Source organism: Chaetura pelagica, unplaced genomic scaffold (assembly GCF_000747805.2).
Source record: "Chaetura pelagica isolate M959 unplaced genomic scaffold, ChaPel_1.0 scaffold176, whole genome shotgun sequence".
NCBI lineage: Eukaryota > Metazoa > Chordata > Aves > Apodiformes > Apodidae > Chaetura > Chaetura pelagica.
Window position 1 is genome coordinate 1,737,477 of NW_009953484.1, and position 14,172 is coordinate 1,751,648.

Here is a 14,172-nt window from a genome sequence, read left to right on the forward strand (position 1 = left end):
GAAAGAGTAAAGCAATGGGTGAAAATATAAAATAAGTTGTATGACTCAGACACAGGAATATTAAGAAACCAGCAGAATAAGTCAGATGTTGCAACAGAAAATACATTGAGTTAAGGCATACTCAAGGTAGAACATTCTAATTTGGGTAACATGCAGGTTGTGATATGGTCAAAAGTTTTATCAACATGAAATCAGAGTTTCAAAATAACTTAGCAGCCAGAGAGATGAATTACTTCATATTGTATATACACATAACTATGGAGATATATATATACATACACATTCATACATAATTACAGTTGAGAACAGAATCTGGTTTTACACATTTAACAGGTAAAACATCTGAAAAAGATGGTGTGTTAGGTCTACTTGTAAATCTGCATTTCTGTTTGTAGATAGACACATTGTGGACACACTTAGAAATACCTTGTTATCTGTTTATAAAGACTTCTCTGTTCACCACAATAAACAACACTGTACCTGTATGGCTTCGAATATGAACTCTCAGTGTTCCATTGCTTGCAAACTTCTGTCCACAATACGGGCAAATCTTCTCTTTTTCTCCTGTGTGAGTCTACACGGAGTGCAGAAAGACAAGAATGAAAGCTTCAATGTATTGACATTGACAACTACTGTGTCCATTATATATTTTATACCATCACATCAGGTAGACAATCTAAGGAAACAGCTATTGGTGCTCTTTGTTTTTTTCTAAAATTTTCAAACAAATCCCATTATTAATGGGAAAACAAACTGGCTTTTTAGTTCTTATGTTTAAGAATTCCTTAATAGTTACTATTAAAAACACCCAATTCACTTTGTGTATTTGCAGGATTGCAAGACTAAGGTATCTATTTTCAGTATGATATCTGTGATAGTGGTTTCTAAACCAATAAACAATATTTGGTTTGCTAACAAAATTAATCTTCATAAATAGGTCTATTTTTAAAATCTTACAATTCACAGAATTGATGCACCATCACAGCTTTCTACTGAAAAGCCAGAAGCATCCAAGGATTTCACATTTAGCCACAACCTTAAGGACACAGAAGGAATGATTATGATAGAACCGATTCTACTCACTTTTTTATGACTCTTCAGGACTGAAGGTGTCACAAAAGCTTTGTCACAGAGATCACACTTGTATTTCTTATGCCCATCATGTACAACTTGAATATGAACATTCAATGTGTCCTTTCTTTTGAAAGTAGCATCACAGTGATCGCACTTGAAGGTCCTCTCACCTTATAAAGAGAAAAAACAAAGTTTAAAGATAGCAGATTTTGATGCAAAAACACTAAGGTTTATTGTTTCAGAAAAATCACAGAATCATAGGGGTTGGAAGGGACCTCTGGAGATGATCAAGTCCAACACCCCTGATGCAGCAGGTTGAATAAAAACAACAAAGACAAATGAAAAGCTGTGTTCTGAGAACAGAAATAAGATAAATTTTACATCAGGTAAAAATGGAAAATGGAAATTAGTAAGGCAGAAAATAGTCATCACAACAACAGTGAGAAACACAAGATTAAACTCTAGCCAAAGGTGAAATGACAACCAGTGGAAATGGATTCCAGTGAAAGAGAGCACAAGTTTTACCAGCACCTCCAGTAACAGACACTCTATGGAAACAAGCTAGAAGATTAAACAGGCTTAATCTTTTGAAACTTCAGGGGTAAGAGACATCTTCCTGAATTTAAAAGAATTCTCAAAAATATAAATACTTGCTTTGAGTAACCTCTCTCATTCACACCAAAAGCAGCAAAATCACATGACAAAGATGAAGTAACTTTTAAGTGTTGTAACAGTGTTACTATTCAAGCTGTGGTGATGTGGTTGAAGGTTATGGTAAAGGCTAAGTCAATATTGCTAATAGTTTTAAAATTCAATTAATCACCTAAGAGAAGGGAAGAGACATCGTATTCTAAAAGTCTCTGTATATCTTTTGGAAAAAAAAAGACACACAATTCTTCAGATAAATAATTAAATTAACCTTCTGTTTATCTCCACTGTCAATGCAGAAGAGAATATTACCTTCTATTTGTTAACTTCTTAATTAAAATTACAAGCAAAATCTCTGCATCATGGCATTCATTCAGGAATCCACAGTCCAAACTGCAAATCATGTGCCATATCCCAAAAAACCTCCCAAACTGTTACATCACAAAGAAAGATCACCATAATCTAAGGCACATCCTCCACTTGTTTTTCAGGACAGAGGTCTGATCTTCAGCCTCCTGATCCATGTGAAAAAGGACACAAAAGCACAAGCTACTTTTTCCATTAGCTATGATGCACAGGTAGAGGTACACTTATTTCTTTGCTATAGCTCATCAGAGGATGAAATAATCCCAGCCTTTAATATGCTGTTATGTGGAGGTTTAACATTGATACTGCTTCTAACTGCTCAGTGAATCACTTCAGTTCTGATACTGGGAATGTGAAACTACACTACTAACAAAGTGAAGTCATCGCTATTTTTACTAAAGTAACATGCAATTTTCTGCTGCTTCAACAAAGGAAAAATATTCAAGTAATATATTTTTTTCAAACTTTTCTTCGTATAAGAACTTCTAGGCCTCATGGGTTTATTTTTAGGGAGTAATTTGGTTTTTTCTGCCTCTTCTACTAAGTTAGCTCCAAGTCTGAAAATAAATTGCGGAAAAAATGAAGCAAGACCAGAGATAATTTGAACAAATTGCTGTGTCTTCTGAAGAAATATTTATATCATTCCCATAATTTTACATAATCTCATAATGGTTTAAGACAAGATTTGACATTTGTTGAGTTTCGGGATGATTTATCCTTTTTATCCTTAAGTTTTGCTTGCAATCACTCCTATCCTTTTCAGTATTCCACTTCTATTACAATTCAAGGAAATTACTTTCAAACAACAATAAAAAATAAAGTAATAAAAGATCAACCAGTTTTTAAACAAAAAACCTCCAGTGTCAGGGAGCTTCAGAACTAACACAGCTCAACCATATCTCCTCAGTGCATACACATTATAATCATCTTCGACTATGTATAGTTCCAATGCCAAATATGTATTCAGCCAAGTCCTGGCTTCAGTTTAGAGTTTTTTTTCAACATGCAAATAAGTGGGAATACTAGAATTGGGTTTTTTTTTTCACATACTATCCTGAATGACATGCCAACTTATGCCAACCTCTGTAGAAGAAGCTAATGATTAGTATTTCTCTTACTAACAAACATTCTGCATGGAAAGTAAATACATAAAAAGGATTATGTTCTCAAAAAATGCAGTCCTGCTCAGTGCATGGCTCCACAGTCCCAGTCAACTGTCCAAGCAAAAGAACTTAGGGTTACTCATTCTTGTTAGTCAGCATGAGTCACGTAGGAGCTACCATACACTTAACCAGGTATAACAGATCCTTCCTAACACTACAGCTGAGAATAAAGGGTTAGTTCCAGCTTTGCCAATGACATAATGAGAATACAGATACTAGCAGCATAATCAGCAGCATGCCTAAGAGAGAAAAACTTGTCTTGACTCCCAGAAGGCATGTTTTACTCAGCTACAACGTGGGAGAAAAAAGAAGTTTGGCTTTTTTTTTCTCATCATTTGTCAGTTAGACATATTTAACACTGAATTTTGAAAGTTATACCCATGGTAGCTTTTCCAATTTCATGACAGAAACACCCAAGAAGTAAGTTTAGGAAATACAACCTTTTCCAGTAAATTACTTTTGTAAAATAAAAGTCATTACACATCATTCTGCAGAGTGCCTTCTTCTAAACAAGGGAGTACTGAATTCAAAAGAATGTATGATGTAGGCTGAACTTCAATTTTCCCTAGAAGTTTCAAGCTTCACAGTTTTTTTCCTTTCCTACAGCACAAAACAGTAAACTCAGCTAAATACATCTAGAGATTCTGTTTTGTATCTCTCCTTCCTTTACAGCAACAGATATACTTCAGTGCTATGAAAGGGACTATCATCCAGCTGTAGCAGGACAATGCCTGTAATTCTGAGTTATTTCAAATATGAGAAACTCATTATTATGGCAGCACAACTTGTCAGTCTCAGAGATAGGTCAGGAGGGGAAGAGTCCTACATTTTTTCACTAGGAACACAAGGTCTTCTCAGACAACAGCAGAGACTCGTTTTAATCATAGCCTTGAACTGAAAATTGTTTATTCTTCAGTTCATCCTAGTAATAACTTTCACTTTTCACTTTGCTATTGGTCTGTCAACACTTCTTTTATGGGACTACAGACAAGAGAGACAGAGTACAACTATATGAGATTTGCTTATATTCTGCTGTATTAAGGCCTCCTTGTTAAGTTGGTCAGTTGGGGTTTTTTCCTCCTAAGAAAAAAGTTTAAAAATATTCCCTGTGATCAATAAAAATACCAAATATTATTTAAGCCTTTGAGTCATTTTGGAGACTGTTTTAGCTGAGATAGCAGAAGTTACTATCTTTTAACACCTAATGTATCCCTCAGCAAGACATGTCTCCTTTGGCACCAAGGAAGACTGAACAGATGATATCTGTGCCACAGCAGTTCTCAGTCTGATATATTAAATATTTGCCTAAATAGTGGTGGTTCAGGAACATCTGAATTTTCTGCAAATCCCAACCCAAGCTCATAGATCTCAAATTTCCTGAGTTCCCATTCTCTTAAAAAAGAAGTCAAAGTATATACTTTTAGACATCTTTACCAAGGCCTAGAATTCTGCACACCATGAATTACTTTTTTTTTTTAATATAAATTCTGCAAATGCTTGGCTCATTAGAATACACATTACTGAAGAGGTTTTTCATTTTTACCCCTCCATTATTTTTAACATTGGAAAAAGATTTTTAAAAATTCAATGCTTTATGAAATTGCAGAAGCTTTGACAGATAATTGTAGAAGAACAAATTAAACACACCAGTGTAATAATTTATGCAACAGAAACACTGTTTTATATCAATGTAAATATTCCCCAAAACAATGTACCATTTTCTAAGCTACAAGGATTTGAGATCAGGAATATCTTCTAAAACCTAACATGCTGACATTCACAGGGTTGAACTGTAGTCTAGGGCTCTGTAAATACTGAAGATGGAGACAATTCCATCAAAAATAAGTCTTCACACAGCCAGCTAAAAAACGCTACAGGATACCAAGAGCAATTTACTCATGAGGACAAATGACCACAGCATTTCTCTGGGCTGCTAGCTCTATGCCAGAGACAGGAAACATTAGCCTGTGCTGGCACAGATGAGAGAATCTCAGTTGCAAACTCTAAACCTGAATGCCTACAAAAGCTGAGTAAGCCACCAGAAGTTATCTCCACTTCCATTTCTCCCTTATTAAAACGGAGGCAACACTATCACATTTAATGCAGAAATAAATCTCTTGTCCTCAGCCCTCAAATAACTGCTAGATTTTCTACAGAATATTTGGATTTGCATTTAAGTGCATCTAAAGACAAGGCTGCAATTTGGCTTGCAGTTTTCTAACTCCCTCGGCTTAGAGATGAATCTTAATATTTAATACAGCAACTTACATATTGGAGCAAGGTGCCATATGTCTGTTTTTCTCAGTCAATTCTAAAAACTGAGGAAGTTCTTTTTCCTCTCTGACTTAGCACTTACTGTTATGGATTAACAGATGTCTTTGTAGAGAGAATGGGGTTCGGAACAAAGCTTTGCATTCCTCACACTGGAATGGTCTCTCTTCAGAATGGGTCTGCAGATGAAAGACAACATGTTAGAGGAAAGGTTTGGGAAAATCAATTAGTTCATTAGTCATTACAGTAATTATAGCTAATTTTCTAGACTGGATTCAGCAGAGGACATGACAGCAATCTGAAACACCAGGGGATGAAGAAATAAAACGATAACTCTTGTCATTATCCACAATCCTGAAAGTCAGCACAGCAGCTACTGAAAAATTTACCTTCCCAGTCCTCAGAAGTGTTACATGAGGTGTAAATAGAAACAAAAGTATAGAATCACCAAGAAAGCAAGCTCATTTGAATTGCTTCATCAGTACTAACACTGGCCTCAGATACCTACTAATATGAGTAAATGCTTTAAAATTAAACACATGTACACAAACCCCTTTCAGTTAAGTTTGAAAGTAAAACTGCTCTGATTATCTCAAGACTGTACCTAAAATTTGGCAAAAAAAATTTCTCAAATCATAATACTAGTCTTACATATCCTTGTTTCAGCTCCTTGTATAAAAAAGCAAAAATAAATTAAAAAGACATAAAAGCATTGATACTGAGATTTTTGTTTGCTGTAGAAAAAATTGTCATAGCTGAGCAACAGCCTTAAAGCCATAAATAAAACAAAAGACTAAGCATCTCTCAAACTACAGAGTTGCTGAAGCAGATTTTCTTTCTGGAACTTGGGAAACATCCAACTTCATTCTTTTTTCAATTTCAAAGCACTTTCCCCATTTCCTAGTGTTATTAAATGCTGTCCCACTGCAGACTGTAAGTTAGTAAGTACAATTTATTATCACCCCAATTTCCTACTATTTTTGCAAAAGAAAGTAAGTTTTTTAAGTACCAGCATCTAAACATTGTATTAGCTCACAAGGACCTTAAGTAGAAGCTGCAGTGTCAAGAGGAAAAGGGGATGGGACAGTGAGTGTTCCATAATAGCAACAAAATTAGGTATATGAGCTAATTTTGTAGACCAAGGGTAAATATTAGCATGGTACACATTTATATAATCTATTGCTGATATTTCTAATACCATACAGTATTTATAGCTATTCCTTAAACTATGGAGAAAAAAACAGGGGACTGTGGGGAGTCAGCATAATAATTTAGACTGAGGGCCTTGAACCCAGGTTAATTTTAAGAAATGCCTCTTATGTACGCAACAGCACCAAAACATTAGATTACTTGCCATGGTATACAGATGCTTTGGATTCTAAGTCAATTCCTCAGTCTATGTCAATTAAAGCAAAAAGGCAATTGGAGCACCATCAATGTGTGGGATGTAACACGTTACATAAAACCTGCTAAATGTTTCAGTCCAGGTTCTACAAGTTTACATCACAATTTGCATTAGTTGACACCCTGCTTGGCAGTCTTAGCAGCCAGGCCAAGGATTGACAGGACATGAAGAGACTGAACTACCTTCTCACCTCAACAGGTGGCTCCTCCAGAACAGGGTTGAGACATATTGATGAGACACTGTGGGGAAGCTCGCAGTGCTGCTGTCTGTGCTGTACCTGTTCTGTGGATAAATAGAAGGGTTCAGTCTCTAGGGCTGTCAATCTGGCACCTTTCACGAGCGCAAAATCCATGTTGATTAGTAAAAAAAAAAAAAAAAAGCCCTGTTTTAGAACACTCATGACTTGAGTGATACTTCTGAGGAGCACAATGATTTGTACAGAACTCCTTAGCATCTCCTAGCCTTTTAGTCATCACACAAGATTCATCTACAGAAGTTCACTACCAAGAAAAACGCCAAACTAGGCATACCCACATGCAAGGGCACACAGATCATCTGCTCTTTCATGAATGGTCCAGAAACAAGCCAGGTCTAAAAAAAAAAAAAAAAAAAAACATGTTGGTTAAGAAAAAAAAAAAAAAAAAGCCCTGTTTTAGAACACTCATGACTTGAGTGATACTTCTGAGGAGCACAATGATTTGTACAGAACTCCTTAGCATCTCCTAGCCTTTTAGTCATCACACAAGATTCATCTACAGAAGTTCACTACCAAGAAAAACGCCAAACTAGGCATACCCACATGCAAGGGCACACAGATCATCTGCTCTTTCATGAATGGTCCAGAAACAAGCCAGGTCTAAAAAAAAAAAAAAAAAAAAAAAAAGCCATGCAAACCTTAAGAGAGATAAACCCCCAAACACATGGATTAGTTCTAAGCCTGTATTTTTTCCTCTGAGGGTCCAGATCAGAGATGGATTCCATTCAGTCAGAGCTTGGAACAGCCATACAAACAAACCGACTGAGGATGGACTTTTATGGAATATTTCATGGTATCCTTTCCTACAACAGCATTTGTGGAGGCTTAAACCCAGCCCAAGGCTACTTATTCCCAACAGAGAAACTGAGGGAATATAGTTGTTTCAATTCATTACGATCCCCAGGACCAAATAACCCCGGATTAACCATAAACCCTTTAAAATCCTGTGTCTGCTGACCTACTTCTGCTCACTGAATATCCTCCTGTTTTATTCTCTGAACTCATTCTTTGAAGATAGCAACAAAGGAGAAGATGAACAAAACCTTCACTTTCTCCTGTATGGAAATAACCTGCATTATATGACACAGATCATGCACCTTCATCCAATCTAACTTGGATTAAGGGTCACTATATTTATCTATAGCACAATCCAATGCTACATTTGCCTCTTAATTTGAGGTACTATTCCCTTCCTTCCCTTACCCACGAAAATGGAACAATACTCTTCATATGATCTCTTAGTCATATAGTTCATAAGCTTTTGAAAAAGACGTGAGCTAGCTGCATATGGCATAATACTTCCCAGCGCTGACATCTCCAACCAAGTGACAAAGCAAGCTTTCACATGCACCTACAGAGAGCATTCCAGTACTTGCATGCAGAAGCAGCAGATCAGAGAGATACCAGAGGAAGACTAATATTTCTGCTTCTCAGATCCATAGCTGTAAGGGTGGTGTAATGAGTGCTAAGTTAGACTTCACTCCACAGTGCACCACTGAACAAAGCAGATACACTCTAAGCAGCTCCACTTTCTATTTCCAGTGGAATCCTGTGAAATGTGAGGAACTCATCTCCTTCTGCACCTTTGAAATGACCCAATATTCACCCACATTTGAAAGATGTTTAAAAGCTCATGTTGTAGGAGCCATTTTTCTGCTACTTCTAACAAAATCAGATTAAATAACCCCCATAAAGGAATCACAGAAATAGCAGCTATAACAAGTTTCCATCTGAAACACAAAACCAGAATTCAAAGGCAGAAAATATGTATGTATTATAAATAATAAGTATTTAGCTCTGCTGTAAAACCCAGAGAGTTCTTTTCAGGCGTGTTGCTATCAAACAGAAAAGTTCATTTAAATGCTGTTAAGTATGTTTAATGATTGTGTCCATCACCCCTACTGCAGGTGTCCAAGGTCCCCGCTACTAGCACAGTAACTGCATCCTGGAACTCAAAAAAGCACTGTGAAATTATTCAGAGTCCAACTTTTCTTCCTCCAAAGGAAACTGAAACCTAGGAGGATATCTTAATTGAATACACATCTAAACAAATCATTAAAAACCTGAACTCAAGAAACACATAGAAGCAGTGAATATTCACAATGAAGGTTTTAATTTCCACTGTTACTGGATCGACATTCCTGTGAACAATCAAAAGAATTATCATCCTCTTCCCCTAGTAGTAGTTCAGCCCTCCCAAAGTTATGGCACTTGACTATTTCAGCATCCCAAACGACTGCATCCCTTGACTAATACCTTACAATTGGTTTTGCATATACATATCCATAACTCCCCTCTGTTACCTACTACCTCTCCTTCTTTACACTGGTAATTCAGTGGAGAGAGGCCTATCTAAAAAAGCAATTCAAGGTATCTGTATCAGTCTCCTGTTAGCCATGCTCATCTCTTCAGTTAACAAGTGAAATCGGAGCCCTAAATGTAGGCAGGTATGTTCAGAATATTGAGAGTGGTTTGGGTAAACTTAATGTAAACACAGGAATACGGGTCTTGCATTACAGAGGAGATGGTTGATTTACAGCCAGTACTATGTGCAGTAAGGATCAGGAAATAAGTATTTTAACATTTGTTAATTCGGTGAAAATTAGGTACTCACTAAATCTGTCTAAGTTTTAGTTTTTTTTCCTGTTAACTAGAGCCACTGATCCTTGCTTACGCTAGTGGTGCTGCTGCTTTAAACACAGAATTGGGTTAAAGTGTTTGCTCGTTCATACTTCATCCTGAAGTCCATTTTCAGCCTCAACTCCCTACCAGTCATCAAGTGCAAATTAACAAGAGGAAACACATAAAAAGCATTCATTTAAGATATAGAAGTGTCTTTCCAGGTAATATTTTATACATTTTCCTTAGAATAAATCCAACTTGTGAGATTCTGCCTCATTTTTTTAAGAGTCTGAAACATAAGATAAAATGGCAGTACATATGGGAGCTCATCTTGTCCTTCAGCAGGCTCTGTATGCTTTCTGTTTTAGACAGTCATCACTGCTTCATCCAGCAAGAGGCATTATTATTCTCTAATGTGATTTATGGCTCAAAGAGCAAGAGACAGTGCAAAGATCCTGTGCCAAATTCCCAGATGGCATACTACATGAGGCAAACTGCAAAAGACTTAAGTATGGGTATACCAGTTTCATCAAAAGAGAGAAATAAAGGGGTACTATTTTAAAAAGTGAAAAAAATAAAAAGAAAAAAAGAGCAAAACATTCCAAATACTGGGCATGAAACCAGACAGGGGGTTTTTTTTCCCCCTTTCTGTCTTTTATACAGTCTTGTAATTTTGAAACAGCAGTCATGGATATAGCCTTCCCATTAAAAATGTAAACCCAGGTTAAAAATAATAGCAGGTGTGACAGAATTTAGGCAAACAGATCTACGCTTAAAATGAACAGAAGCAGAGCATCCCTTCATGAGCCTACTTTTCAGGTAGTTTCTTCTGATGTTGTTTTAATATGTGAACACTACTCAAAGCCAGTATAGTTTGAAAGCATCTGCTGTTAAGACTAACAATGACTGCAACAGGACTACACTTACTTTTATTCAAATATGGTATTTTAAAGAAAAGACATTTTGGATCAGTTACATTTTTAACTTGATAAACTAATAATAAAAAACACACCAACAAAACCCCAGAAAAATCAAGTGGGGCTTCATTGTATTTATTTAACCAAGCAACTATGAGTTCCTTCTGCTTACTTAACTTTTTTTTTTTACTAGAATTCATTTCGTATTTTGTAATTTTTTGATATAACAAAGAACACTAAAAAAAAAAAAATACATTCTCCAATACTTTAATCTCATGTTTATAAGCACACCAGAGCTTAATAATGAACCACTTAAAAGAAAAAAAATCTGCAAATCTGAGGCTGGCAGACCTGTAAACAACAACAGCAGAGTGCTTTACCTTCTTGTGATTCTTGTAAACATTTCTGTGGGCAAATCCCTTTCCACAAAGCTTGCATTTATAAGGTTTATCTTCACTGTGTATTATTTTGTGTGCAGTCACTTGATCAAGTCGTTTGAAGGACTTATTGCAAACCTCGCAGGTGTAGGGGCGTTTTTCTGCAGAAAATGAGTGGGGGACATTTAATCTCCTGTTTATACAGGGGGAGAAGATGAAAGGCAGAGACAGCCATCTCCTCAGAGAGATTTTTGCAATTAAGTCAACCCAATTAAGATTAAACCAATTAGAAAGACATCTAATGCCCTTTATGTCAGACAGTTAAGTCACTTCACAAAAGATGAGCCATGGTGTGTATCAAGAAATTGGCACATTCTTTGCAATAATCATTGCTAAAACTAAATTCTGATTAATTAGCTTAAATCAAAAGAGAATGACTTCAAAGAGGAAAACTGTGTTTCCAGATTACAAATGTGAAAGAGGGCATGGCAGTTTAAATGTTTTAAAACTTAATTAACAATATACATATTAGCTTAGAAAACCAAAAGTTCCTATGCAAAAAGCCTTTCTGCTTCAGCTGGTGACTGCAACCTAACTACACTAACTCTCATCCAAGTGTTCAAAGAAAGGCTAGGAGTCTCTGAGATACAGATTATGTCACAAGAAAAGTGCTTTTGGTGCAGACTGACACCAAGAAAACAGTCACATTATAAGCTTGTGCAGCTGTAAAAACCTGCATTTAAAAATGCTAATGAATTTGACAGAACAATGTTTGTGCTTCCGTTGCATTGTGGTGTTTCTAATTACTGGTGAAAGACACAAACACTAGACTGCAGTGATCTGAAATCCTGGCAGGGCCAATTTGTGTCATACTGCCAAACCTATGGCCAGGCCATTCCTTTCTCACAGTGACCTGTTCTGGCAGAGGACAGGCACAATAGAACATATGTGTGTGGTCTACAAAAAGGAGTGGAACATGAGCTGTTTTCCTCTTGACTGGAAACTGGGCACATAAGTCAACTAATACACACATACATACAAATGACTGTTTCCCTTTTTATCACAGATCTCTCTGTCTGACAGCATATCCCAGCTACCATCCTCTTTTCTTCAACATGAAGTTTCAAGAACCAGTCCTTCACCTCCTCTATCAACCAAATAGCAATCTTTAGGCCCATCCCTGTTAACTGACATCATCTACCCCAGACAGCATGAAAAAATAGCTTGACAAGGCAGCAATACAGGAAGAAGAATATAGTATTACACTTGTATTTTTGAAAGCATAGCTTAGATGGCTTCTTTGGAACCTGGAACTCGAACAGCTCAGGACAACACAGAACTAATAAAAACATCTGTAAGAAACTAATTCAGTGAAAATTCAATACACATTAAACACATATAGACATATACATAGGTTTGTGTTATTTTTGTACACTACCTGAATGAGTGATCATATGGCGTTTTAGCTGGTTAGCTGAAATAAATTTCTTGTCACATTCCTGACACTCAAAGATCTCATGGACCTGCAAAATGAGTGTTTAATGATAATTAAACATGTGTCTCAAACAAGATAACACATCTTACATATACAGAAAGTCTCTAACAGACCATGACTACCTCTTAGCCAGTAGCTATGCTCATGACTATTCTGTGATTTCCCCCTTGCTAGTCCCTTGGGAAACAACAGTATCTCTCAAAAAATGAGTATTCATAATTGCAAACAAAAAATATAATTAAAACTCTATTTAGAAACACAGGCTATGCAGATTTGCAATATCAGATCCTCTTCAGATATTATTTCTACATTTAGCCCATATTCAGGACTAAACTACAGCAGTAGCTCTCTCACCCAGTGACCCCTCCCCAGCAAGGAAGAGGAATCAGGAAAAGGAGAGGAAACTCCTGGGTTGAAATGAAAACAGGTTTAAGAAAATAGCAAACCTAACACTAACGACTAAATCTAGTACACAGGGTCATACTTAGCCCAGCCTTAGAAGCAGGAGGAGAAACAGCCCCAGGAAGAGAAGCTCCCTGGCCCCAGCATACCTTTTCTTTTCTAATGAGCATGAGATTTATGGTCTGGGATACACCTGGGAGTCAGCTTGGGGCAGCTGCCCTCACTTAAGCTCCCAGGTGCCTCCAAATTACTGATGGCCTGTCCCCATGACTGCTGGACTGTGATTCTGTTCCTGTGAAACCAGGACATATTATTATGAAGACACTAAATAAACAGATGCAGAATACCTTCTCCAAACATTTCCTTCTAGTAAGTAAAAATAACACAGTAGCTACTTTCCAACTGTTGTAAAAATCTTAAAAAACAAGTACTATCAAACTCAAGATCGCTTCTCATAAAAGCTTTCAGAAGCAAGACAGTAGAGGCACAGCAGTGTCTCAAACGGTAAAGGCAGTATGCATCAGCAGGATTTTCAACATCACAACACATAATGTCATCACGGACTAAATGCTGGAAAAACAGACACAGTTGAGAGCTGCAACTTCTGATACTCAAAAACCCACCCAAAACCTGTGTAATTACATGTCCCCCAAAATCACTACAATACATATTTCTCTACCTGTCAAAATTACCGTTCACCTTCTGCTCTGTAACCTAGCTACCGTGCAACTGAACATACATTTCAGGTTTTTTGGAGCTGCAGCCTCAAACAGCAAAACTTCTCAGCAAAGATTACATTTCATAAAGCTTTTTTGGGGGAACTCTATAGACTTCCTGTAGGAGAATCTAGCAGCTAAAAATAACAAATATCAAAGATTCAACACAATACTGTAATGAAAAACATTTGCAGACAGCATAGTCAAGAAGCGCAACTAAGACTTCCACTTCAAACAAACAAAAAAACCACAGAGAGATTCTGCTTAAGTATTCTGCCTCACCACATTTTTGTGCTGCTACTCACTAACTAATGTTAGAGCAAAGTAAATGTTTTAATAATCTAAAAAGTGGTTGTGCCATTTCCTACTACCTCTGCAAAGCTGCACACTTTGCATAGTGATGCTTAATAAAAACACAGACAGAATCAGGTGGTAAGCTGAAATGGAGATCATTCATTCT

At 36.7% G+C, this 14,172-nt stretch overlaps 1 protein-coding gene across 1 annotated transcript in view; it reads right to left on the reverse strand.

Moving 5' to 3' along the window:
- PRDM5 (PR domain containing 5) overlaps window positions 1-14,172 on the reverse strand; it is a 70,833-nt gene that overhangs the window by 30,049 nt on the left and 26,612 nt on the right. The window contains exons 8-12 of the mRNA XM_009998568.1: window positions 12,538-12,622; window positions 7,118-7,209; window positions 5,608-5,701; window positions 1,084-1,244; window positions 481-574 (exon numbers count right to left, since the gene is read on the reverse strand). Of these exons, the coding sequence (XP_009996870.1) occupies window positions 481-574; window positions 1,084-1,244; window positions 5,608-5,701; window positions 7,118-7,209; window positions 12,538-12,622 (526 nt within the window). The remainder of the gene's footprint in view (window positions 1-480; window positions 575-1,083; window positions 1,245-5,607; window positions 5,702-7,117; window positions 7,210-12,537; window positions 12,623-14,172) is intronic.